We start from the raw sequence: 25,760 nt of genomic DNA, 5'->3' as shown, positions 1-25,760 counted from the left end.
CACCCTGGGAGGGGGCAGACACAGCAGCCTGGTGCCATTCGGGGTCTCCCTCAGAGCAGGGGCCCACCACTGAGGCAGGGACCAGCCACAGCCCCACGGACCCTCCAGCAGGGCAGGCCAGGGCCCCTTCCTCAGGTATGAAGCGGGCCGCCCCACAGCCGGGTTCTGGCATGGAGAAGCCCCCCAGGAGCCGAGGCGGGCCCTGCAGAGCCGGGAAGGCCGCACTGCCAGCCATAGCTTCGCGCTTGGGGCTACTTTGTCCCTGTGCGCTGGCCGTAGCGGCGCTGCGCGCATGCGCCGGCGGGACGGAAGTGGCCGCAGTCGCCATGGCAGCCGCCTGCGGGAGGCTGGTGCCGCGCTGTGCCCCCGCGGGGGCGGTGGGCTTCGCCGCCCTGCCTGGCCGTGAGGACCGCCCTTGTCCCTCATCCCACTTATCCCCCTTCAGCCCGGCGCCCTCCGCCTGCCCGCTATCCCTCAGCGCGCCCCGGCTTGTTTGTCCGGAGACCGGGGCGGAGCGGTTGCCCCGGGCCTGCTTTGCGGGGGTGGGATCTGCCGGGGACAGTTCGGCTTGAAGGCACAGGGGGGTTTAAAATTAATTTATTTTTACAGGGTGCTTTTCTTCCTCGGGCTATCGAGTTAGCAGCGATGGGAAGCCGGAAAAATTTCAGCCACCTCCAAAGCCCGTCATTATTGACAAGCAGAAGCAGAGAGAGGAGAGGAGGTGAGGTGTCCCGGTGCTTGTCGCAGTGTGGTCAGGTCTGCTGGCAGGCTGGTAGTTGCGTGAGCGCCTCCTTAAAGCTCCAAGGCGTTATTGCACAAAAAGTATTTGCCAAGTTCTACCTAAGGTAATTTATGTTGATATGTGCTTAAAAAACCCTTAAAAATACTGTGTTCTAACAGTATTCTAGATACAGTGCACAATAACAGTGTTTTAGAGTTCCTGAAAGCAGTGGAACAGGGACAGAAATGTACAGCAGTGAAGATTTTTGCAGATTTGGGGTTGATGTGTGAGGTTTTCATCTGTTAAAGTCATGCATCTCTTCAGTATGCAAAAGGTGACGGGGACATGGGTCCTGTGTCTGCCTTTGACTTAGACCTTGAGATCAACTGTAAGTGTGTACATTACTGTTTGTGAGGTGGAGCTGCAAAATGCTTTTGCTTTTACACTTACAAAAGTTTGTATTTTCTTACAGGTTCTTGAGCCCTGAATTTATACCTCCCAGAGGGAGAACAGATCCTCTTAAATTTTATATAGAAAGAAAGGATATGATACAGAGGCGGAAAGTCTTCAACATCCCAGAGTTCTATGTTGGTCAGTAACGGCAGTAGAACTTTCCTAATTTTATCAGTATTTTTTGTAGGGTGAGGTGATAAAAGGTGTGTTTTCGTGTTGTAGAGAATATCACAGAACAGCACAGTATCAGGTGTGTTAGATCAACTAGTATGTGTTTCTGTACATACTTCTTAGTATTTTAAATTCGTATTTACATCCAGTTTCCATTAAAAGTATAATAGTAATGTGTTTCTTGTGTGTTTTTTAAATCCTGACGCCGTAGCATGTGGTTTACCAGTAAATCTCAAGGAAGGAAAATACATTAGATTATTTGTATTCAGTTTGCATAACGAAGAGTAAAAGATAAAGGTGAAGAAGCTTCGTAGTTAACCTGCAGAATCACTTAATTAATATATTAATTCAGGGCATCTTAGAAGTTTGTTCTGTTTCTGTCAGTTTTCATGGAAAATAAAACCTTTTCAAAACTAACCTAAAATTTTGTCTGACTCTCTTCCTGCATTTTGGTACGTATTTACTTGAACAGTCTATTTATTTTAATTGATTTTTTTTTTGGCAGGCAGTGTACTCGCCGTTACTACTGCAGATCCGTACGCCAACGAGAAAGCCAGCCGGTTTGTGGGCATCTGCATTCAAAGAGGAGGCAAAGGACTTGGCGCTACCTTTGTCCTTCGGAATGTTATAGAAGACCAAGGTGGGTTTTCAACTGCAGTAATTATGCTAGATAGAAATGGTAAGCAAAAGATGTTGACGTCCTACGTGATGGGATGTTTGGTGTAGAAATTTAGTCTGTGGAGAGGATGACAATAGATTAAACTGAAATCGTGAGTCTACCCACTAGGAGATACTGCAAATTTAAAACTATACACAGAGATGCTGGTGTGCCATGCAACAGCTTAGTAATTTTTGTGTATATACTTAGTGATTTTTAGATCTACTATGGTTGTGCTTATATTTGAGCCTGGGCAGTAAAAATGTAAATATTAGCCCAGTTTGAGCCCTGTATTTGCATGAACTGGGGACATATACGTGAACAATTTAAGAAAGAATAGATTTTATAATAGGTTCATATTCTGTTTTATGACAAAATGGGGGGAGATGCAAATACTGATGTTCTGAGAGCAAATATGAGAGGGGTGGGTGTCTTTATATACACTACACATACAGTGAGATAGATGGCAACAGCCATTGTAACCGAAAGGAAGTAAAGTTTAAAACCCAAGCTCATGTTCCTCAAATTCAAGCCGTTTGATGTCTGTCTCTTAAGCCATTCTGTTATCGAAGATTTGACTTACAAAAAAGAAACCTGCATTTGCCTGTGCAGACACAACGCACGAGTGCAATCACGCGTGCGTGCAGCGCTCTATGTGGTAGTTCTCTGTATAAGTAAAAAGCAGTTCTTGAATAATACAGGAGCGTATAACACTGAAGTAATCACAATAAGGTGTTAGTGTTTCTAATGAATTTGATTCATTAAACCAGACTTTCTTTCTCTAAGGTGTTGAAATGTGCTACGAACTCTACAATCCTCGAATCCAGGCGATCGAGGTTCTGAAGCTGGAAAAGAGGCTGGATGACAACCTGATGTACCTGCGAGATGCCCTCCCTGAGTATAGCACTTTCGATGTGAATATGAAACCCATGTCTCGTTTAGACCATGAAGAAGTTCCTGTAAACAAGGTAGGAGCTGCATGTTTTGGAGGGAAAGTAGAGGATCATTTGGGTAACTTTCATATCTGACTGATATCCTGGAAGCCTTTGCTACATTAGTTACCAGGGTGACAAAAGTATACAAAATAAGGCAAGTCTTTATGCTATTCCTATAGTGAAAGAATGTTGAGAATTTAAGTATCTACCATCCTTAGTTAATTTAGAAGACGTGCAAGGAGTAGTGGCCTTTGCTTGCATCTATGTAACACTCCACAGAGAGGTAAGCGTTTCTTATGGAACTGTTGTTACCGAGCTGGGAGTGGTGGTGTCAGGGAAAGAAGGTAGGATTTGGAAGAGTCAGCTAAAATCTGCATCAGAGAAGATCCAGAAACCAGCAGACTTTGTCAAAGAGTGTTGTCTCGTAGCTCAGTAAATTACAGCGATCGTTCCTCCCTTTCCTTGCTACTTTTCTTTTTCCTTAATAAGGAATAGAACTACAAGAGATAAGTTCACTTCACTTCATAGGTCAGTTTAAGGACTGTGTAATAATTCAAGACAGTGTTAATTGAAAAGTTTTACAAGATACTATGACAACATTCACATGGACACAAAAAATTGCATTTCTCCTAACAGTGTAAGTAGTAGTTCCTTAACATACTGACAAATTGGTCTGTTTTCCCTTACTTTCCTGCTGCTAGAGCAGCAGTTGTCTCGCCTTTTGCGAAGCTCACAATCAAACTTCTGATTACTTCATACCTTCTAATTTTTTTTTTTTTTAATCTTTCACCCCAGCTGCAGGTACGAATGAAACCTAAACCCTGGTCAAAACGGTGGGAAAGGCCAAAATACAATATAAAAGGAATAAAGTTTGATCTGCCTGAAAAGAAAATGAAAGAAGCACAGAAGTGGAGCCAGCCATGGCTAGAGTTTGATATGCTGCGAGAGTATGATACTTCAAAAATAGAGGATAAAATCTGGAAAGAAGTGAGTGAAGGGCTTAAAAATTAATAATGGTTTTTGCAGTCTAGGAATGGAGAAAATAATATTAACTTTGAATTTACCATATGGATTATCAGTTGTCAAGTTTTGCATGTACATAGACAAGATACACAATAAAGTTAACCTTTCCAGAAAATTCGAAGTGTACAAACTTTCTGTTCCTGAAAGGAAAGTGGGCTCTGTTTACCCCTTTTCCCAAAATGAGAAGCCTCCTTTTTTTAAATTGCAGTTAACAAGAGGGGTTTGCCTCACTCAAGTTAGTTGTGGTGTTGTTTCCAAATACTTCTGTTCCTTCTGTCCTTACAGAGTAGGTAGTGGCCAGCTGTAGAACTGGTTGACTTCAGGAGTGGGCTACAGCAGGGAAGTGGCCATGGCTGAGCCAACCGTGCACCCTCAGAGTAAGGGCTGTTTAGTTTTCCCACTAAAAAAAAAAAAAACAAACAACAAGCCACATTTCTGTTAGAGCAGTAATACTAATCTACTACTACACTGCAAATACAAGTGCTCTGAAATCAGTTTTGAAGAACTGAGGCAGTTTAAGCCAAATCACGTGAATTAGTGTAAGGTTCACGATGAAATGCTCACAAAGTGTCAGAGCAGGTTCTCAATACTGGGACAGCTGGTTTCATAAAACAGTATTGCCATAGTAGAAGCACACAACAGCTGTGCTCAGGGCCCCCTAACTGCTTTCCCACGCTTGCAAGTAATCTTGCTTCCAAAAAGACACATCTACAGAGCTAAGTTGTGATAGAAAAATCTATTTTTATAATAGCACGAGGCTGGTTGCTTCAAGGGAGACCTTTAGGAGAACAAGAGAAAAGCAATGAGATCGTGCTCTTCAGACTGGTGGCATTCTGAGACAAAAAGCAACAGAAGTTATTAGAAAGCAGGATTTGCAACATAAGGCCTCAAGGGAATGAAGGCTAATGGTGTCTGAATCTTCTTTCATACTTCTAATACCGTTCTTTCCCCCTTGAGGAATTGACATGTAGGATTCTCATTAACACAGCAAAATATTTTTACTTTATTTTCAAAATAAACAATTATTTTAAAAGTCCTCTTGTCTGTAACACTGATTAAAGTATTTACAATTAAAATATTTTACAAAAATATAGTTTTTAACTTAAAAAATATAAAAGAAATCATAGGGATTAAGTCTGCAAGAAAGAGTTAAAAATCTAGTCCCAGAAGATTCTGGAGAAATACAGTCACAAGTAAACATACAGGGTCTGTGATACACTGCAGTTTCTACAATAAAGCATCCTCGTTGCTCTGTAACACTATTTATTGCAAATATACAAAGTTATAAAATATAAGAAATCTAATAAGGGTATGATGAAGTAAGGAAGCCAAAGGAAGACGCTCTTAGAACTTCAGTGACTAGAAAGCAACTGAAGTTGTTCTCGTGCTGCTCGTCACCAAGATGTCTGTCAGTGGAAGTCTGATAGAGCAAGATGTGTGACAACTCCAGTCTGTGTCACTCGGGTACAAAACTATGCCCGTCAGACACTCTTCACTATGTTTGCTCTTCCCTAGACATTCTCTTCTGCTACTTCTTACCTCACCAAACCCACATTTACCATCAATAAACATCCATGAGACTCCTCACCTGCGCACCGACTCCCCGTGTTTCTGGATCAGGGTCAAAACCCTGCAACGTTACCAATTCCTTTTCACTAGGGATGACTTAACAATAGCCCTATCAAAAGCCACTGCGGACCACAAGTTAGAAGAGCTCAATGACTGCTGAGTCAGAGTGACATTCAGCAACATAATACTGAAAATGGCTTGTAGAGCTGTCTACCAGCTAGCAGTGATAAACTTTACAGGCATTTTCTATCTTGCCAGGAATCCTTCCAAAAAGGGTAAAGCAATAAAGCAATGTCACATGTTTTAGAATGCCCAAACCATCGCTTTACTTTGACAACTGCAGCATCTAAAATGACTCCTTAACCTAGGAGTAGACAGCAGTAGAAGACATTTGGTAAAAAAAAAAAAAAAAAAACCAAAAAAACACACACACACAAAAACTCAAGCATTTAACAATAAGACAGTGATTACCACTACATCTTTGAGTAGGCACGACCCACTAATTAAACCGCATATTAGAACTGTTCTAGTGTGAATATCAGGTTTGTTTCAGTAATAAAAATGTTGCTTCAAAAATTTCTATTTCCCGATCATCGATTTGAGGTGTTCAAGTTTGTGCTCTTCAATGAAGTCTTCAACAATGTGCAGAGCTTTGACTTTCACCAGCAGGAGAAGAACTTCTTTTGTTTCATTGCTGTAAAAGAAAACAAAAGGAGAAAATTTTCATGTAGCAACACATTTATGTACCCGACTTAAGTACACTTTATGTTTATTAATTTTAAGAAGAGCCAGGTGTCTCTCCTCGGCCACTTTTCATCAGGTGACCATGGCTACCCTGATCACTAACTACCCAACATCTAGCACCTCAAACTACCATATCACACTAGAACTGCAGAAGCCTCCTTTACATTATGGACTCCATCTTTTTTTTTAACGTATATATGCAATGAGAACACCCTTGAAAGTGTCAAACATATGAGACTTGAGGAATTTAAGAAATATTTAGCACAAAGTATTCAAGGAAGTGCTTGAATCCTAAGGAAAGCCTTATCTACTACCTGTGGTTGTTCTTGTGTAGCGTACGGGCACATCGCAGCAAGTGCTGGCAGAAGTTCTGTAACTCGGGGAGAGTTGATCCGCTTTTAAGACTTTGGAACCATCTTTCTGGGAGGCACGCAACCACCTGTTCACAAAAAGAATATTTGGAAGAGTTTAAAGAGAAAAGTCTTTCTATACAACCAAGTCACATCACTTCTGACAGGGACTTCTTGGCAGGTTCAGTCATTATTAGTAGTGTGTTTTTTCTTTGAAACCAAGATTGATTATCCCTACAAGCAGTTCTTCTTAAGAACCTATGGACAAATATATGCTTTAAAATGCTTTTATGTACCAAAGTCATTAAAAAAAAAATTAAAACCAAGTTTTAAATGTTGTTTAAATGTTAAGTTTTTAAAATAGTCTATCTTTGGTTTCAACCCGTCTTCATAAAAAAAAAAATTAGCTTTTAGCATACACCCTCTTTCAATGTACATGCTATCTTTTACCTTATTACACTTTTCTATATTATCTGGCCCTGGTGGTGTGTTCAAGAGGTTCAGAAGAAGGTAACGATTCAGCAGTTTGCTCAGTCCCAAATCACGGACTGTATCTTCTTGTACAATCCCATCCCAAAGAAGGACATTGGAGAGCAGCTGCAGGAATGAAGAAACAGAGAGTATGTATACCTGGTGGCTGAAGGTGTGCTAAAACACAGTATTACGAGTTTTATATAAGATAAAGCTAAAAAGATAATATTACGTCCATCCAATTTAAGCACTCAACACCCAGGATTCACACTTCCTACACTTACTGTCAGTTAAGCACTAATAAGCTGCATATAGTAAATCCGCTTATCACGTAGGATAATTAATTTTACATGTGTATATGGACTGTACCCTAACATGCGTATATATGACCTCCCAAGGGTAGGAAGAGCATTTTACCCTTCTAGTAGATTAACAATTTGCCCAGGCCCAAGTACAGAAGACAACTACATTTTATTCTTTTCTCAGTAGAGCTACCAGCCAAATCTGAAAGCATGAAAGAATATTTAAGATATTCCCCCTACACGCAGTACAGACAAAGAACAAGTGGCATCCAATTCGAAGTGAACCTTCAGAGAATCCAAGACAGAAGTAAAAAAAGTTACACCACCTGCTCAGGATAAGACTACACAACCCAAGGGAAGTTGGCAGCCACGGTTCATTGCAACACAAAGATATTTTTTTTTAATTTGACCTCAGTATAATTAGGTACTGAGAGATTTCTCCTGTTGCCCCTATCACTATAAATCCTTATAACTGTTGTCATTTCTGAATCTGATGTAAGAACATGAATATTTTTTCCCTTAGCTCAGAACAGGTTGGTTTTAAGGTAACCATTAACCTCAAGGTGTTTTACCCTCAGAGAGGCAGCATGTTATCTTTACAGTCACCAGTCAAAAAGCACTCACAAAGCTTTGCACGTTTCCCCGGAGTATCCGATGGGACACTTCCATCTAACTGCGCGAGCAACTATGACTTAAATCAAAGAAAAAGAAGTGCTTCCACTGGCCAGCATCAATCGGGGAAGCACACAGCACAGTAAACAAGCAGCACGTTTTGAGCTACGTGCTGTATCTACACTAGGCAAGTTCGGCGATGCCAGGGTACGAACACTGGGCTTCCGGCACCCGTACTTTTGCATTAGAAGAGTTCCTGGCTCACTTCTCACCCAAGCCAATTAGCAGCCTTCCATACAATTTCTAGGCATAGGTTGACAGAGGCCATTCCTAATCATTGTGAAGATGGCAACCGGTATTGAAAGACAGAGTTTAACAGCATGAACGGGGGGCCGCACAGTGGCAGTGGGTCTCAGGGCCAGAGCAGTGTCAAGCACAGACAAGTTATACTAAGTATAAGTAGGTCCCAAGAGTTTAACACAGATGAGCTGCAGTACTATTTAACTGGGGGGACTGAATTCACGCCTCCACTCCAGACAAAACGATGTGACAACTATTCAACAGATATACAGAGCAAGAACACTTTAAACTACTCTCCACTACCACCCCTTCAAAAACAACCGCTGTGACAACAAAGACTGAAATCAAAAGCTGAGAGAACTTCAACCTGCAGCGAAGAACGAACAGCACCCAGGTCTGACTTCCAGGAAAACACAAACACAGTCCTAGAAGGTGGGAATCAGAATCCCAAGTTTGCCTTGTTTTTTGCTAGGTGTCCTTACCCCCGAGTATTAAGCTTCCTCTTGCTTTCTCTTCATCTGTCCATGACAGATTCCTGCACAGCAGCTCACCTCAGGAGCAGTGGTGGCAAGCCTTTTGCCAAACAGACCTCAACACATCCAACTTTCCAGGCTTTTCAACACAAAGGAAGCTCTGCATCATGACAAGATGAAGCCTATGCAGGGCTAAGCATCACGAATAGCAGGGGAAGAGGAACATTGTCTGGGATTTTAATGGGTTTTTATGCATCTAAACCTCACCTTCAGTAAGAATCCAAATCTACTCCTGGAGGAAACACCTCTTAGGTAGGAACTGAATCACGGGCATTCAGAAATTCCCAACTCAGCACCCCAAAAGTAAGAGCATCTGGATGTGCTTATATGAATACACAGCGATTATATTCTACAATAAATGGTTAGCTTAACCAATGCCATTTTATAAGGCAAATTGCCATTCTCTGTGACCATGGTGGTCACGTATTAGCCCCCTTTCCCCTTGTAATCAGGCCATGAAGGTCCTGTGCACCAAGCAGACGAGCCAAACAGATTTCTTCTTCCCCTCCCTGTCAGCCTCAGAATTCCTGGTGCCAGGCCGACTACTCCCCTCCTTACCAGCCTTGAAGGTCCCAGGCACTAGCCAGCCAGGTGGTGGTGATGACCCCGTCACAGAACAGGGAAGGTAACAGCACACAGAGCACTGTCTCTAGAATCATACAGTTACATGTCCTAAGGGGAACCTGCACCAGAGCTGCTGATGGACAGTGAGACCCATGAGCCCCACCCCCCCAGTGGCCAGGGACACCTCTACTGTCCTCTGCTGCTTCTGAGCACTGAGTGACTCATATTCCATGTTTCAAGTCTAGATTATGACGACTGTTTTATTATTGATACTGCAAGCCTGATCTGCAGAGGGTCCAGGTGATTAGGAACCATAACCTAAGCTGTGCTATAAGTTCTGTGCTATGCTACCTATAAAATTGTGCTGCAATGATTCTGATTATAAAAATCGCGAGCTACTCTGATCATAAAATGCTATGCTAGGCTGATCATAAAATTCTGTTAAAAAAATAAAGCTTTAATTGCACCTACAGCTTACTGTCATCATCATCCTGTCCAGGATCCCCACAAGAACTTGTCTGTCCCCGTAGTGTTGGGTGACAGTGACTAACGAATACGATGTAAGGCCAACAGGCCTGGCTGACCCTCTCGAAGAAAGAAAAAATGAACCAGCAGGAACAGATGGTCAGATCAAAGCCTCCTGCAGAGGACGTACCAGTAGGGTGTTCATTTATAGTTCATTCTTAAATCATCACATGGACGTTGCACAGAGAACATATCCATCACTGAGAAGAATGGTTATCCACCCTAATAAAAATGTATGAATCTCCCAGGAATCAGAAGTGCCTGAAGATATATTTCCCGAATGACTGCAAAAATATTTTTTCACTAAAATTAATTTCAAAGAAAAAAAAAAAAAAAAACAAAACACAGGTATATTTACCTTAACAGCTGACCAAAATCGTCTTTCCTGAAATTTTGAACATAGCGATGATTTGTCTTCCACAATGCTAGACATGGAAAGAAGAAAAAAGGTAAAATAAGGTTTTATTTTTTGTTTGCCTTTAAAAGACAATAAACAGACAATTGATCTTATAGATACTGATGAATGTTAATTCTGGCACATTCTTTCAGCAGTGACAGCCACAACCAGAATAAGGGCTATGGGAAACCGCTGTCAATTTGAACACATAATAAAACTACTACAAAATAATTTCCAATAAAATTAGCAATTGGAAACACCTGCATCTACATTTCATGGATTCAGATCAAAACATCATTGCTTAGAACCAAACATCCTACACCAGCTTTAGCAAAGCTTCTCTCCAAGGTGCATCTTAACCCGACATCTCCCAGATTCCTACTCATTCCCATCTTTTAAATAGTGTCCAGTCATAAGCATCAACAATGTAAACCCTATTTTAGGAACGACAGGAGGAATTGGGGGACACACGCACACGACACCCAACCACCTAAACTAACACAGGTGCTCAGATCTAAGTTGCTATCCTAAAAATCAGACTGTGGACTTCATAGACAGAAAAGCATTTGGTTACAAGAGCAAAAACGCATAAGACAGTGGAGTTACTCTTATTAGAAAGAGTTCATAAACAGGAACAAGGCTCCATAACCTTTCCCATAATAAAACAGTAGAAGGCATGTTTGTTCCATTACCTGTTAATGATTATGGTAATCATTAAAATGATTCCTATACAGTTAATAGTATTAATTGTTAATACAACATTTCATCTACATCTGCAGGAATAAAAAAAAGTTTAAAAATAAGTCCTAGTGTCAGCCTACCTTTTAGGATACAGAGGAATAAAGACATCTTCCTCTACAGACTTCTTCATTCTTAGGACAACTGTGTTCATCAAATCCTATTAAAAAAAGAATTATTAATGCGTCCTCACAAGAAAGACTTCATCTTACATTTGTAAGAACTTCAACATTTGTTTTGTTCATCTCAAAGTGCAATATGCTAATTAGAGCAAAGTACAGTTACCACTTGTATATATTACACACTGAGACCATGAATATATTAAAAACAGTAGAGAAATCACAGCTCTAATTATCGGGTTTGGATTTTTTTCTAAGATCGAGTTATTTTCCTAAGTGAGAACTCTTTAGGCATGTTAATTTGCCAGATAGCAGGAAAACCGTATAGATAAACAACAAAATAAGTTATGAACACAGAATTTCACAGCTTTTTATGGAGAACCTATGTAAAGAAAAAAAAAATCATCACAGCTAGGACAGTATGTGGTTTTAGGCAACAGGTTTTTAGGTGCCAGAGTTTGCCACTTTTTTTTTTTTAATTTATTTAAATTCTGGATTACTTTACTTTCGGTACAAATAGTATCATGGTTTTAAATCAGCAACATTTGGAAGGCTCAGTTGGAAGCCATAAACATTTTCTTAGAAGTATTTCTTTTCATACTCAGGGTCTAAACATCCACACATTTCACCAGTTCTATACTAGATAAACCTCCAGATTTACATCAGAATAAAACCAGAATCAGGCTGAAGAAGGGTTTGCTAGAGTGACTATGTAGGTTAAAGTAATTATTAAAAGATTGCTAAGATTACAAAGTAGTCTTTCTCATAGCCCATTAACCTTTGGGGATTTTAAAATTTTAAAATTCCAAACCTGCTTTATAGATAAAAGCTTAAAGAGTTGCCCACTGAAGCATTACTGGCATTTAAAGCTCAAATTTTGAAAGATAATCAAGTGCAAACCTAAAGTCTAACCATTGTTACTGCAGAGAAGCAAGATTAAATCTGCAATCAGATTCGTGCTCAGTACGGGTAGGATTCTTCTAGGAACAGGAGCTAATTCCTGCCTCAAGAGTGTCCCATCTCCCATCATCTTCAGCGACAAGAGCATCAGAGAGATGGAAGTTTAACTGTTGAATTTTCTTAATATAAAGTGACAAAACACACAAGTAATCTGAACCGAACAACTTCAGGAGAGTGTTCTAAGTGCCCATAGGCGCACGCACAGAAAGCACACACAGTGGATGAAGTTCTCCCTTCCCCAGTACCACAGGAGCTTTTACCTCTTTTGCTCGACTGCATTCAGTTTTGGAAAGGACTTGTTTTTCCAACACGTTTTTGCAAAGCTGTACAAGGTTCTTTGTCTGTGAAGTAGATAAAGGATCCCACACATTCTTTACAAACCCTATTAAAAAAAAAGGGGGGGGGGGATTTATTTTATTCATGATACACGAGTGGTTATCCACTCTAGTTTCAAGGCATTACAATGTAGCCAAACTAAACGTATAAAAACCTCTCACTCAGAGAAGAGGCTACCTGAGCCTTACTCCGTGGAACTAGGTAATCACTACAGCTTGGAGCACCATTATACACCTACAATTATTTGACAGCCATCGCTTATTTAAGGGTTGATTACCTAGCTGCAGTGAATATTTTCAAGACGATATTGAATACCTGTAATTTTTGGAAGAACAGTTTTTTCAATCACTCTAGGCAAAACTTCTTGATCAGGATCATCATCCCTTTTTGTTTCGGATATGTTTTTGGCATCACTGAATTCTTCTATAGCGCCGAACCAGGGCATTTCTTCCACCTCTGTAAAATTCTGCTGAAAGATCATTCCTGTTAGTTGTTCAGCTGGTCAGGATCAAGAAAAGCTCCAGCCAATGATACCACAGATTCCCACTTAATTTCAGATACACCCTCATCACTGAGTGGGCCAAACCAGCAAATCAGAAAAATGAAGTTTAAAGCTAGAATTAAAAGGGTGAAATTATTAAAGTGCCTTCAAAGAACTCAGGAGAAGAATTCTTTTTACAGGGGGTACTGAAAAGGAGCTAGAGGTACAGGGAAAGGAGAAAGTAAAGATTCCAAACACATGCTTCAGTTTCTGAGACCAACACAGAATCTTTCTATTAATTTCTAATGCACTGTGCTATGTATAGAAAAAACATCTCATTTTTCATATTAATACATGTTAAAGTGATTCATATACAAAAAGTGACTTGACAAGAAGAAATGGACCTTCTTCTAGTTAACATACTTATCCCAGGTTCTGGAGTGCCCCCTACAACCCACACTAAAGTTCCCATACAGAAGTCATCCCTGAAAACAGTGTGCCTCTGCTCAGACCTATTTTGGGCTGCCAGAAATACCCCCATGTATCACCAAAGACAGATAAGGCAGAAAATGCGTGTTCACAAAGACGCTCCGGAAACGGAACAGGCTTTACTGCCTACAGCCAACTGCTTCAGTGCAATAGCCAGAAGCACAGGGGTCACCAGTATATTAATACACAAACGCACACACAACTTTTGAATAAAACAAAATCAGCTGGTGCACCTACCTCAAGAGGATTCCAGCTTATTAACTGAAATCTGATCAATGGATTTAATAGCTTAGGCAGGCAGAAACTGATATAAGCATCACAGTAAGAGTCGGGAAACTTCTCTTTCCATTCCTGGAATTTCAACAGGATTTTTCTGATGTCACAAAAATCTGCATGAACATCTTCAAAGATTTTCCTACTATCCTCTAAAACGTTATCTACAGATAATATTTATTGGGAATAAAAAAAAACAATCACAGAACTTATTGAGGCATACGCTGAAGAGTTTATGCATCTACAGGACATAAGAAGTATCTGTATGATAATTGCATTTGTCATTTATCTTTGACACATCTGACAGTGAAACAGGTTTTGAAACCATCTCCCTGTGAAACCCAGTTTCAAAAAAAACCCAAAATACAGTCAGAAGACCAAAAAAGGCAAGTTTCTTCATGATCTATTCCACAGATTTATGTAACTACCATGTTTCAAACTTTTTACCACAGTGATAAAATTTCAGACATAAAATCCTTCTGCTGTTATTTGGAGAAAAGGTTTTATGCCTTTCCCTGCTCCTCTTCATCCACTGATTCAAGATAATTTAAACACCAGCCTCTTTCATTCATGTTCATGCTCATTCAATGAACACCCTTTCATTCACTCTATCTTTAAAAACCAAATTGATTATACAAAACACATCGCAGCACTGCACTGAGTACTGCCAGATCAGCTTTGGCATGATGTAAAAGAGCTTATTTCTAGTTGAAAGTCATGTGTAATCCATCACAACGTAACTCATACTAAAAGAAAACTACAGCCATCCACCTGTTCCTCCCAACTCATTAGAGCTGTCTGAATGCATTTCTTTTCTACAGCATGTAACTTAATATGTAATTCAAATGAAGTATCCTTTCACCTTTCCTACAAAAACAAAATCATTAAAAAGTATCAGAAAGAGATTTTGTTCTAGGACATCACAGTGAGACTGTCACCAACCTTTGCTCTTCTGGAACTCAGCCACCTCTGTCGGAGTCAGCTCATCATCACTTGACAAGCCTTCATGGTGATCAGCTTCTCCTGAACACTCTCTCACTTGCCGTCTGCAAGACCTGTATTTTGTAATGAACTCACATCAGTTATCTCCCCCTTGTATGCTGAAGGAAGCTTCATGAAAAATAATCAGACTTCAAAAAGTTTACTAAATGCAAGTTGTGAGAGCAACAGCCTAAGGAAATGCAATCAAGGACCAATAGCAATTGTATAACCATAAGGACACAGAAACTGTGGAAGAAGGAGGGTCTTTGGGAACCAACATAAATATTTCTGATATCCCCTATGAGCCATGTAATAACCTTCACTTCACCTCATTCCCTAATGAAGCTAATAACTCATCCCACCTGGAACACTAAACATCTAGCATGGTACTGGACACTGTCTCGGACAGTTGCAGCGCACAGGAAACTCCTGAGCTCTCAGTCCTGGATCACTTGTGCAGCAACCCACATAAGAATTGTGATAGCACCCAAGTGCCAGCTGCGCTCAAAAAAAAAATAAAAATACTGCCATGATCAATAGCTTGCATCTCTGCCACAGGAAAATAATATATGGTAGGAAAATTATATGTATAAATAATTTCACATGGTTATTTACATCAACTAGCATAAAGGTTAAATGCTTCAAGTGGATTTTTTTATTATATCATTTTTCATCCACTAAAATGTCAAAGTTCTTGCTACTTCAAAGTACAGTTATGAGTTGAGTCACCAATGCAACTGAAAAACTTTCAAAGCTCCAAATAACTTCGGAAAAAAAAATTCAGTAGCAGTCTCTGAACACTATAATATCCAAAATGTAGTATCTGGCCTACACTGATAGCAGGGGAGGGGCTAGATATTGCTTTGCTTCACTTGCCACCTTCCCCCCCCAGCAGCAACAATTCTGCCTGACTTTTTTTTTTTGCTATCTATACAATAATACAAAATATATTTCTGTATAAGTTCATAATTTTATTTATTACAACAGGACAGAAAAAGCTTCTGTCATATAGTTTTGTAAACAGCCTCACTTAAGACTTGTTAATTTAAAAATAACAGGATCTATTAGCATCAGATTCAAATCAACATGAAGAGAATGTCATTAACAAATAGATGATTTCCAAGTGCTTTGAGTTTTGGAAAGCAAACATCTATTTATTTTGTATAACCTCATTTAGTAATCCTACAGGTTTACATTCGTCACTGCATAAATGACAGAAAGCCAGCGTACAGTGCCTTAGAGTTAAGTGTACGTATGCATAATACCTACCTTCGATGTTCACACATTTCCAGAAGCTGTGTCTTCTCATCACCTTCCAAACCGCCATTAGTTGGTTTGTCATTCCCACCTATCACAAGACAGAATCAGCCAAAAATAAAGTGGTATGATTTTTAAGTTCCTATTTTCTCAAGAGGAAAACACAAACTCTCCTTCTGTTGTTCTTCACTTGGAACACAGTTAAAGAAAAATCAAGCCTCCCAATCAAAACTCTTAACAGTCTCAAAAATATGCACAGTAACTATTACTTGTTAACTGCATATAGTCAGATGTGGTTGTTCCCTTGTAGCAGTAGATGAGGTGAGTTTGATGACACTCCACTCAACACTCACCGCTTCCCAATCCTGGAAAAGGAAGTTAGTGCCTTCCACAATAGGTTCTTAGCAGCGTGAAAGGCGAGTCAAGGGATCTACCTTCATTTGTATGTCAAAAGTGAGACCATGGCATAAATTAGAATGACTTTCGAGGTTTGTTTCCAACACAGTAATGGAAGTTAAATCCCTGATTCACACTATTCAAAATCATTGCACTTAGATTTCAAGACCAGTGAGCTCCCCGCTGTCTCCTGTTATCTGAGTGGTCACTGACTGTGTGACCTCAATCACCCCTGCTCTGATTCTCGAGTCCAAACACAGCAGTAAAAGCATTTTCTAGTTGGGCCACTCATTTGTAGCACTATTTGCTGGCTGATATGTGCACAACACACCAAAAAAGTGTATTACTACTGACCTATTATCATATAAGAAAAAAACAGCCTTTACATTATATTAAATACAACTAGGAACCTAAAAAAACAATTAAAAGTGCTGTTAAACATGCAAGCACGGTCTCATTTGTAATGAGCTGGAAGTAAAATCATTTTAATGGCAACTATTATTATGGCATTACCCTTTTCTTCTTAACACCTCCTGTCAGTGTGCAACACCATTTTGCAAAATCGTACAGGCTGCAAGCTCTCTCTCCTCAGCAGTTTATCCTGTGCAGTGAGAAGGCTGAACCCATATGATTAGTAGTTACCACAAACTGGTGCATCTGGCCTCCATCTGTTCCCAGCAGCTCCAAGCGTATTGCTCTTAGCTTTGCCTGAACAGTTTTAAAGGGTTTGGTTTTGGAGGCTGGGTTTGGGGTTTTTTGAAACAGCAGCAGCTAAAGACTCACATGGCATACAAACAATACATTGGGGCGCAAAGAAAATACAACATAAGAAAATTGCAATACTTTTTCCTACAGTGACAAAAGAAAAATAATCAAAGCACAAAACATGATTTTGTGTTTGATAAAACCCTTACACAAAGAGGCTTCTTTCTTCATGTCCTTCCCTTCACAGAAATGTCCCCTCCTAGTTTGAAATCCCCATTCTGAGCACACACAGCCGTAAAGACACTCACATAGAAGTGATGCTGCCAAGTAAACACACTGCTTTTTCATATATTCACGGAATCCTCCATTGGCAAGCTTTCTGCAACTTAAGACCTACTGGAAAACTGACTCCAACTCAGCAATTTCCCACCAATATTTATAAAAAAAAAAGTAAAGAACTAAAAATTGACAGAGTACTTGTTTGTGTTATGTTCACTATGCAACCAGAGGTATAGTAGAACACACCTACTGACAATGAGAAGGGGAAAGGAGATCAAAGGTGAAAATTAAAAACTTCATCCAAAAAGTAACTGTGTATTTCTGCCCAAAGAGTGAATGTTTCAACAGGAAAATAACTTCTAACTCCATACTAACTTGTCAGATGCTGAATATAAGCAGATTCATTTTTCAGCTCATCTTGCCTTCGTTTCAATGCTCTCGTGGCTCGTTGCTGAAGAAGTACGTGTACAGCCAGTTCTAGATCATTAATGTACTTCAGCTGAAATGTAGCAAACAGGTTTTCAATTCATTAAAATAAAAAAAGAATGAATAAAAAACAGTTCCCATGGGTTTTCAGTATAGCCCTGAAATTAGAACCAAAGTATTACAGACTGAAAAGTATATTCCTGGTGACTGGAGTTTTTCAGGCTTTTTTGTAGACTGAAAAACACAAACTAAATGCCAGCGGCTCATCACAGGACTATCTAAGACTTCATACAAAAGGTTCCATATCACACCACTGGTGCACTTAGTTTGCTTTTGAGACATTAGCCATTAAAGAAAATGCATTCATTAAGTAACATTTGTTCTCTTTGAACAGTTACATAAAGAAACTCACAATTGCGATGCAATTAAGTGACATAAGTTAGATTTAATAGCACTATCTATAGAGGATAAAAGCAGTTCACTTCCACTGAGGCCAAACTTTAGGCTGCTCCTCCCCTTCTCCCAGTCTTCATCTTTTTAAATACAGAAGGTCTACAGTTCAGGAAACAGATGCAGCTGATAACACACACAAATCCTCACAGACCTCTGTTAACTCAAGCCCAACCCAAACCTAACACGAGGTTACGAAATCCTGAATAAAGACATCTCAAGAGATCCCAAAAGTGAATTGAAGCGTCGCCCCTCATTCAACTTCAGTGCACTAGACCTGCAGAAAACTCCCTCCAATAACATTCTGTTTTCATCCAACAGAACATAGACAAGATCATAGCTCATGTCAGTATACCTATACTAGCTTGATCATCATTCCAGGTAAAGGTTGCTTTGTTTTCCCTATATTTTGTTTCCTGTTACATTCAAATTTCTGATAGAACCGATTTTTTAACCGAGTGCTGCCCCCCATCATTTCCAAACAAAAACCCCTCATCTTTCCTTGACAGGGTGCACCTTTATCATCTAAAAAAAAAAAAAAAAGAAGAGGAAAATACACATACTTTTTCATTCAAACAGTTGATCAAGTTTTCTACATATGTCTTCATGGCCCTGTAGAATTTGTAATTCTGAGCTGCATCCGAAGACTTCTCTAACTCCTGGACAGCCATCTTTGAACTTTCAATGTCCTTCATGTATTTTTCATACTCCCTCTGGTGGGCACAGTGCACATCCTGCAATGATGTTATCCTGGAAAAGAGAAACCCAGACAACTAAAACCATTGCCAAGTTAACAGCTGATGAACTCCAAAACATTTTTCCCATTATAATCACATACAAAATCTTTGCCTGTACTAATAATAGTACTTGCATTTGACCTAAGCAGCATTGGAAGATTTACCCATGCCAACATTTGCAGAAGTATGGGGTGTGGACAAGCATCATGCTTTGGAGACTCAAATGTCACTTATGTGGTGCCAGTTTTGAAAATACCACTGACATTTTACCTGAATCCCTCAATACACCACACTTCCCAAAAAACATAAAAAGCCAAATTTTGTGGTATCACATTAAATGGATTCTAGGCAACGTAATCTGGGGAAAACTACAGCTCATGTCAGCACATGGATACTAGTTTAATATAAGATGCGTGGATAGCAGTACCTATAAGCATTCACCATGTCCTCACTACTAAATACAAACCAACTGAGGACTCTTGCTCCTACTAGGTGATAAAACCCACAAACCTGTGTCTACAGCTGTCACTAATTAATAGAGAGGTAACACAGGAACATTCACATGTATTACAACTCTGCTTACTCTTCTTCTCCCCCCCACCTTACATAGCCTAAATGATTGCTCAGCTTGAGCAAGCAGAATCAAGAAACAGACAACTTATTTCATTTCCCTGAAGCAGGGAATACTTTGCAATTAAAATAATTGAACTCAGCCATTGTTCTGTACCACACTACAAGTTAAAAAAAAAAAGCCATTTTAGCATTTATCATGTGTCGTGGTTTAGCCTCAGACGGCAACAAAGAACCACGTGCCGCTCGCTCGTGCCTTCCAAACACAGGAAGAATCGTAAGAAAAGGCAAGACTCTTGGGTTGAGACAAAGGCAGTTTAATAGAACAGCAAAGGGAACAGGCAAACAACAACAACAACAACACGGATAGGGGAATATACAAACGCGATTACGGAACCGCCGCTCCCCCTGCCGCTCGCCGCTCGCCGGCCGGACCCGGGCCGCCCCAGCCCGCTTTTAAGCGGCAACTTCCTGCCCCCTCCCCCGGCAGCTCAGGGTGGGCGTGGCTCACATGGCATGGAATACCAGGAAAAGTTAACCCTATCCCCACCGGAACCAGGACATTATCCACCCCTTATTCCATACCATCTATGCCATGCCCAGCAGGTTCCAATGAATTGCCACCACTTTCCCCTGTTATATATATATATATATACACACATATAATACCCTTAGTTTATGGGTCATCCCTCCAAAGTGTCCGTTGAGTTCTTTTAATCCACGGCTTTGGGCTCCATCTGTTAGAACAGTCCCTCAGGGCAGGTGAGATGCTGGGTGGTGCTGGTCTGTTGCATGCTGTATTTTTCGGAGCTTGTGACTGGTGCACCTGGTGTGGCTCATGCACACAGTCTGTAGGCTGAAGATGTAGATCTTGAGAAAACTGCTGGGCGCCGGCTGCTGAGATCAGTTCTTATCCCATCACCCCTGTGCCTTACTTGTAGTACAACAGATAGCAATGAGGACATACAGTGACAGTGTTACTTAGCAATTAACAGCACACAATCTGATTCATTGGCTATTCTCGCCCAAAATCAGATCTCCATGAGGTACACATCGGACTTCCCCATCCTTCCGCATCACCCACCAAGTGCACCCAGGTCCTTGGGCAAAAGCAATCCCACGGATGGGTTTGCCTTTGCCTGAGGCAGGACTAACCCAGACTGTCTTCCCTAGCATATTCTTCATGTGCACTACGGGGACTTTATCCCCTTCCACAGTACGCGGAAGTTTTGATTGGGCAGGGCCAGCCCGATTGTTAGATCCCCTGGTGTTAACTAGCCAGGTAGCTTTTGCTAAATGCGTATCCCAGTGTTTGAAAGTCCCACCACCCATTGCTCTCAGTGTAGTTTTTAACAGTCCATTGTATCGTTCTATCTTCCCAGAGGCTGGGGCGTGATAGGGGATGTGATACACCCACTCGATACCATGCTCTTTGGCCCAGGTGTCTATGAGGCTGTTTCGGAAATGAGTCCCATTGTCCGACTCAATTCTCTCTGGGGTACCATGTCGCCACAGGACTTGCTTTTCAAGGCCCAGGATAGTGTTCCGGGCAGTGGCATGGGGCACAGGGTATGTTTCCAGCCATCCAGTGGTTGCTTCCACCATTGTGAGCACATAGCGCTTGCCTTGACGGGTTTGTGGCAGCGTGATATAATCAATCTGCCAGGCCTCCCCATATTTGTATTTCAGCCATCGCCCTCCATACCAAAGAGGCTTCAAACGCTTGGCTTGTTTGATCGCAGCGCATGTCTCACATTCATGGATGACCTGTGCAATAGTGTCCATGGTCAAGTCCACCCCTCGGTCACGAGCCCATCTATATGTCGCATCTCTCCCTTGATGGCCTGAGGAGTCATGGGCCCACCGAGCTATGAATAGTTCACCCTTATGTTGCCAGTCCAGATCCACCTGAGCCACTTCAATCCTAGCGGCCCGATCCACCTGCTGGTTGTTCTGATGTTCCTCCGTGGCCCGATTCTTTGGTACGTGGGCATCTACATGGCGTACTTTCACAACCAGATTCTCTATCCGGGCAGCAATATCTTGCCATAGGTCAGCAGCCCAGATGGGTTTGCCTCTGCGCTGCCAGTTGCCCTGCTTCCACTGCTGTAACCATCCCCACAGAGCATTTGCCACCATCCATGAGTCAGTGTAGAGATAAAGTACTGGCCATTTTTCTCGCTCAGCAATGTCCAAAGCCAGCTGAATAGCCTTCACCTCTGCAAACTGGCTCGATTCACCCTGTCCCTCACTGGCTTCTGCAACCCGTCGTGTAGGACTCCACACAGCAGCCTTCCACTTTCGATGCTTTCCCACAATACGGCAGGACCCATCAGTGAACAGGGCATATTTCTTCTCATTTTCTGGCAGTTTATTATATGGTGGGGCCTCTTCTGCACGCGTCACCTCCTCCTCTGGTGACATTCCGAAATCCTTGCCTTCTGGCCAGTCCATGATCACTTCCAGAATTCCCGGGCGACTGGGGTTTCCCATTCGAGTTCGCTGCGTGATCAGTGCAATCCACTTACTCCATGTAGCATCGGTTGCATGATGTGTGGTGGGGACCCTTTCTTTGAACATCCAACCCAGCACCGGCAGTCGAGGTGCTAAGAGGAGCTGTGCTTCTGTACCAACCACTTCCGAAGCAGCTCGAACCCCTTCATATGCTGCCAATATCTCTTTTTCTGTTGGAGTGTAGCGGGCTTCGGATCCTCTGTATCCACGACTCCAAAACCCTAGGGGTCGACCTCGAGTCTCCCCTGGTGCTTTCTGCCAGAGGCTCCAGGTAGGGCCGTTCTCCCCGGCTGCGGTGTAGAGCACATTTTTAACATCTTGTCCTGCCCGGACTGGCCCCAGGGCCACTGCATGGACTATTTCCTGTTTGATTTGTTCAAAAGCTTGTCGTTGCTCAGGACCCCATTTAAAATCATTCTTCTTCCGGGTTACTTGATACAGAGGGCTTACAATTTGACTGTAATCTGGGATATGCATTCTCCAAAAACCCACAATACCTAAGAAAGCCTGTGTTTCCTTTTTACTAGTTGGTGGAGACATAGCTGCTATTTTGTTGATCACATCCATTGGAATCTGACGGCGTCCATCTTGCCATTTTATTCCTAAAAACTGGATCTCCTGCGCAGGTCCCTTGACCTTACTTCGCTTTATAGCAAAACCAGCGTTCAGAAGGATTTGGACTATTTTACTCCCTTTCTCAAAAACTTCTTCTGCTGTGTTTCCCCATACAATGATGTCATCAATGTACTGCAGATGTTCTGGAGCTTCACCCTGTTCCAGTGCAGTCTGGATCAGTCCATGGCAAATGGTGGGGCTGTGTTTCCACCCCTGGGGCAGTCGATTCCAGGTGTATTGGATGCCCCTCCAAGTGAAAGCAAACTGTGGCCTGCACTCTGCTGCCAAAGGGATTGAGAAAAATGCATTCGCTATATCAATCGTGGCATACCACTTGGCTGCCTTGGACTCCAGTTCGTACTGGAGTTCTAGCATGTCCGGCACAGCAGCACTCAGCGGTGGCGTGACTTCATTCAGACCACGATAGTCTACAGTTAGCCTCCACTCTCCATTAGATTTTCGCACCGGCCATATGGGACTGTTAAAGGGTGAGCGAGTCTTGCTGATCACTCCTTGAACCTCTAGTTGACGAATCAGCTCATGGATGGGAATCAGAGAGTCTCGGTTAGTGCGATACTGCCGCCGATGCACCGTTGTGGTAGCAATCGGCACCTGTTGTTCTTTGACCCTCAACAACCCCACAACAGAAGAATCCTCTGAGAGACCAGGCAAGGCAGACAACTGTTTAACTTCCTCTGTCTCCAAAGCAGCTATGCCAAAGGCCCAGCGGTACCCTTTTGGGTCCTTAAAATACCCTCTCCTGAGGTAATCTATCCCAAGGATGCATGGAGCCTCTGGGCCAGTCACAATGGGATGCTTTTGCCACTCATTCCCAGTTAGGCTCACTTCTGCCTCCAGTACAGTCAACTCTTGGGATCCCCCTGTCACCCCAGAAATACAAATGGGTTCTGCCCCTCTATAGCTTGATGGTATTAAAGTACACTGCGCACCCGTGTCCACTAGAGCCTTATACTCCTGTGGGTCTGATGTGCCAGGCCATCGAATCCACACCGTCCAATAAACCCGGTTATCCCTTTCCTCCACCTGGCCGGAGGCAGGGCCCCCCTAATACTGGTCATAGTATCCATTACTCACTTCTTGCATAAATGACTTGGAAGTTCCTTCAAGAGGATCAGAAGCAAGATCAAGCCTTCTGCTTTGTCTGGGGAACGGCCCACTGGAAACTGGGGCGGCACTTTTCCTGGAGGGATCCCCTTTTGTGGTTGTCCTTCCTTGCAACTCCTGTACCCGTGTCCGCAGGATCGAAGTAGGTTGTCCGTCCCACTTCCTCATGTCCTCTCCGTGGTCCCGCAGGTAGAACCACAGGGTGCCTCGTGGTGTGTACCCTCTGTACTCTCTCTCTTGAGTGGGGAAATGCCTGCTTCTAATAGCTGAGATGCTGGCCCGTGCAGGTGGGGAGTAGGACATATTCTCTTCAAGTTGCTGGACCTTCCGCGACAGTTTCTCCACAGCTGAGACAAGGGGGGAAGAGAGACTTTCTTCATATCGCCGGAGCCGGCCAGCTACCTCATCCACCGTTGGTCCCTCTTCACCTTTCCATTCCATTACTGCCAGGGAGTTGGCATATGACGATGGTGCGCTCCGTACAAACTTCCGCCACATGGGCCTTGTGCATCGCACCTCATCAGGGTCTGTGGGTAAGTCTGCATTGTCCAAGTCATAATAAATCATCTCCCGCACGGCTAATTCTCTCAGGTACTGGATACCTCTTTCCATGGTAGTCCACTTGCTTGGCTGACATACAACATCCTCGCTGAAGGGGTACCTCTCCCTCACGCCTAACAGGAGTCGTTTCCAGAGGCTGAGGGCTTGGGTCTTTTTCCCGATCGCCTTGTCAATGCCGCCTTCCCTAGACAGGGATCCCAGCTGCCTGGCCTCCCTACCCTCTAATTCCAGGCTACTGGCCCCATTATCCCAGCACCGGAGCAGCCAGGTGACAATGTGCTCGCCTGAAAGTCGGCTAAAATCTTTTCGCATATCCCGCAGCTCACTCAAGGATAGGGATCGAGTAATTATCTCTGGTTCTGCCTCTTCCTCCTGCTCTCGTGATGGCCCTGGTTCATCATCATCTCTTACTAAGCGAACTGATTTCTTTGTGTACTTCTTCTTCTGTATGGGGGCAACTGATACTGGCATGGGTTGGTTCCCTGGTTCAGTGGCAGTGGCTACCACGGGGGTTGCAGTAGCCGCAGTGTCTGTCGCAAGGATTGCAGCAGCCGCAGGGGCTGCAGCAGCCACAGGGGCCGCCGCAGGGGCCGCCGCAGGGGCTGCAGCAGCCACAGGGGCCGCCGCAGGGGCCGCCGCAGGGGCTGCAGCAGCCACAGGGGCCGCCGCAGGGGCCGCCGCAGGGGCTGCAGCAGCCACAGGGGCCGCCGCAGGGGCTGCAGCAGGGGCTGCAGCAGCCGCAGGGGCCGCCGCAGGTCTGGTTTCCATCTCTTCCCCTTGAGGGTGCTGCATAATTCTGAGCAGTGCCTGGTAGATACTGGCCAGGGCCCAGCACAGCGCGGTGAGTTGTGCCTCTCTAGAATAGCCACAGCATTTTCCCTTCAAATATTCTACCACTTTATCAGGGTCCTGTAATTGTTCAGGGGTGAAGTCCCAGACCATTGGAGGTGAGTAGTTCTCTAGGTACCTGCCCATGCTCTCCCACATGCCATGCCACCCCTGACTATCCAGCCTCGGAGCAGATCTCCGGGTGGTAGTCTTAAATAGTCGCTTAACCCTAAACAAGACCTGGAACGTATTCAGGAGACATAGCACTAGGAACACGCTAGTTTGAGTATCCCAAGGATATTCAAAATTCTCAAAAGCTGTCATACCTGACCCGAAGGAGAAAAGGGAGGCAGAAGGGCTGGGGAAATTATTAACAAATTCTGAGAGACGGTGTCCAATGTACGGACAGGACAGCAAAACCGCATAAACACCCCAAAATAGCCGTCTGAACAGTGATGTTATCATATCATAAACAGATATCGCACAGGACAGCAGAATGATAATCCTCATCCCTGTTCCAGACATGGTAAACAGCATCGCAGGGAGTACATAAGCCATATAGGAATTTATGTAACACAGCCATGAGAACAAA

The 25,760-nt window shown here is 42.7% G+C and overlaps 2 protein-coding genes across 3 annotated transcripts in view; one reads left to right on the top strand and one right to left on the bottom strand.

Moving 5' to 3' along the window:
* The first annotated feature begins 295 nt into the window (after window positions 1-295).
* MRPL19 (mitochondrial ribosomal protein L19) lies at window positions 296-4,076 on the top strand. The gene is made up of 6 exons (XM_054195371.1): window positions 296-402; window positions 610-721; window positions 1,194-1,312; window positions 1,851-1,985; window positions 2,790-2,971; window positions 3,734-4,076. The coding sequence occupies exons 1-6, from the start codon at window positions 327-329 to the stop codon at window positions 3,947-3,949; spliced, it is 840 nt and encodes a 279-aa protein (XP_054051346.1). The 5' UTR covers window positions 296-326; the 3' UTR covers window positions 3,950-4,076.
* Window positions 4,077-4,505: 429 nt separating this feature from the next.
* Window positions 4,506-25,760, bottom strand: part of GCFC2 (GC-rich sequence DNA-binding factor 2) — a 29,947-nt gene continuing 8,692 nt past the window's right edge. The window contains exons 7-18 of one of the 2 annotated variants that reach the window (XM_054195369.1): window positions 18,782-18,968; window positions 17,718-17,841; window positions 15,975-16,053; window positions 14,667-14,779; window positions 13,689-13,888; window positions 12,797-12,950; window positions 12,406-12,527; window positions 11,150-11,226; window positions 10,290-10,356; window positions 7,075-7,221; window positions 6,589-6,713; window positions 4,506-6,224 (exon numbers count right to left, since the gene is read on the bottom strand). In XM_054195369.1, the coding sequence (XP_054051344.1) occupies window positions 6,110-6,224; window positions 6,589-6,713; window positions 7,075-7,221; window positions 10,290-10,356; window positions 11,150-11,226; window positions 12,406-12,527; window positions 12,797-12,950; window positions 13,689-13,888; window positions 14,667-14,779; window positions 15,975-16,053; window positions 17,718-17,841; window positions 18,782-18,968 (1,510 nt within the window). In that variant the 3' untranslated portion in view covers window positions 4,506-6,109. The remainder of the gene's footprint in view (window positions 6,225-6,588; window positions 6,714-7,074; window positions 7,222-10,289; window positions 10,357-11,149; window positions 11,227-12,405; window positions 12,528-12,796; window positions 12,951-13,688; window positions 13,889-14,666; window positions 14,780-15,974; window positions 16,054-17,717; window positions 17,842-18,781; window positions 18,969-25,760) is intronic. The other variant, XM_054195370.1, reaches the window with a different exon arrangement.

This window comes from Rissa tridactyla, chromosome 3 (genome assembly GCF_028500815.1).
Source record: "Rissa tridactyla isolate bRisTri1 chromosome 3, bRisTri1.patW.cur.20221130, whole genome shotgun sequence".
NCBI lineage: Eukaryota > Metazoa > Chordata > Aves > Charadriiformes > Laridae > Rissa > Rissa tridactyla.
The sequence above is the reverse complement of the archived record's forward strand: the minus strand, read 5'-3'. Positions and strand labels throughout refer to the sequence as shown.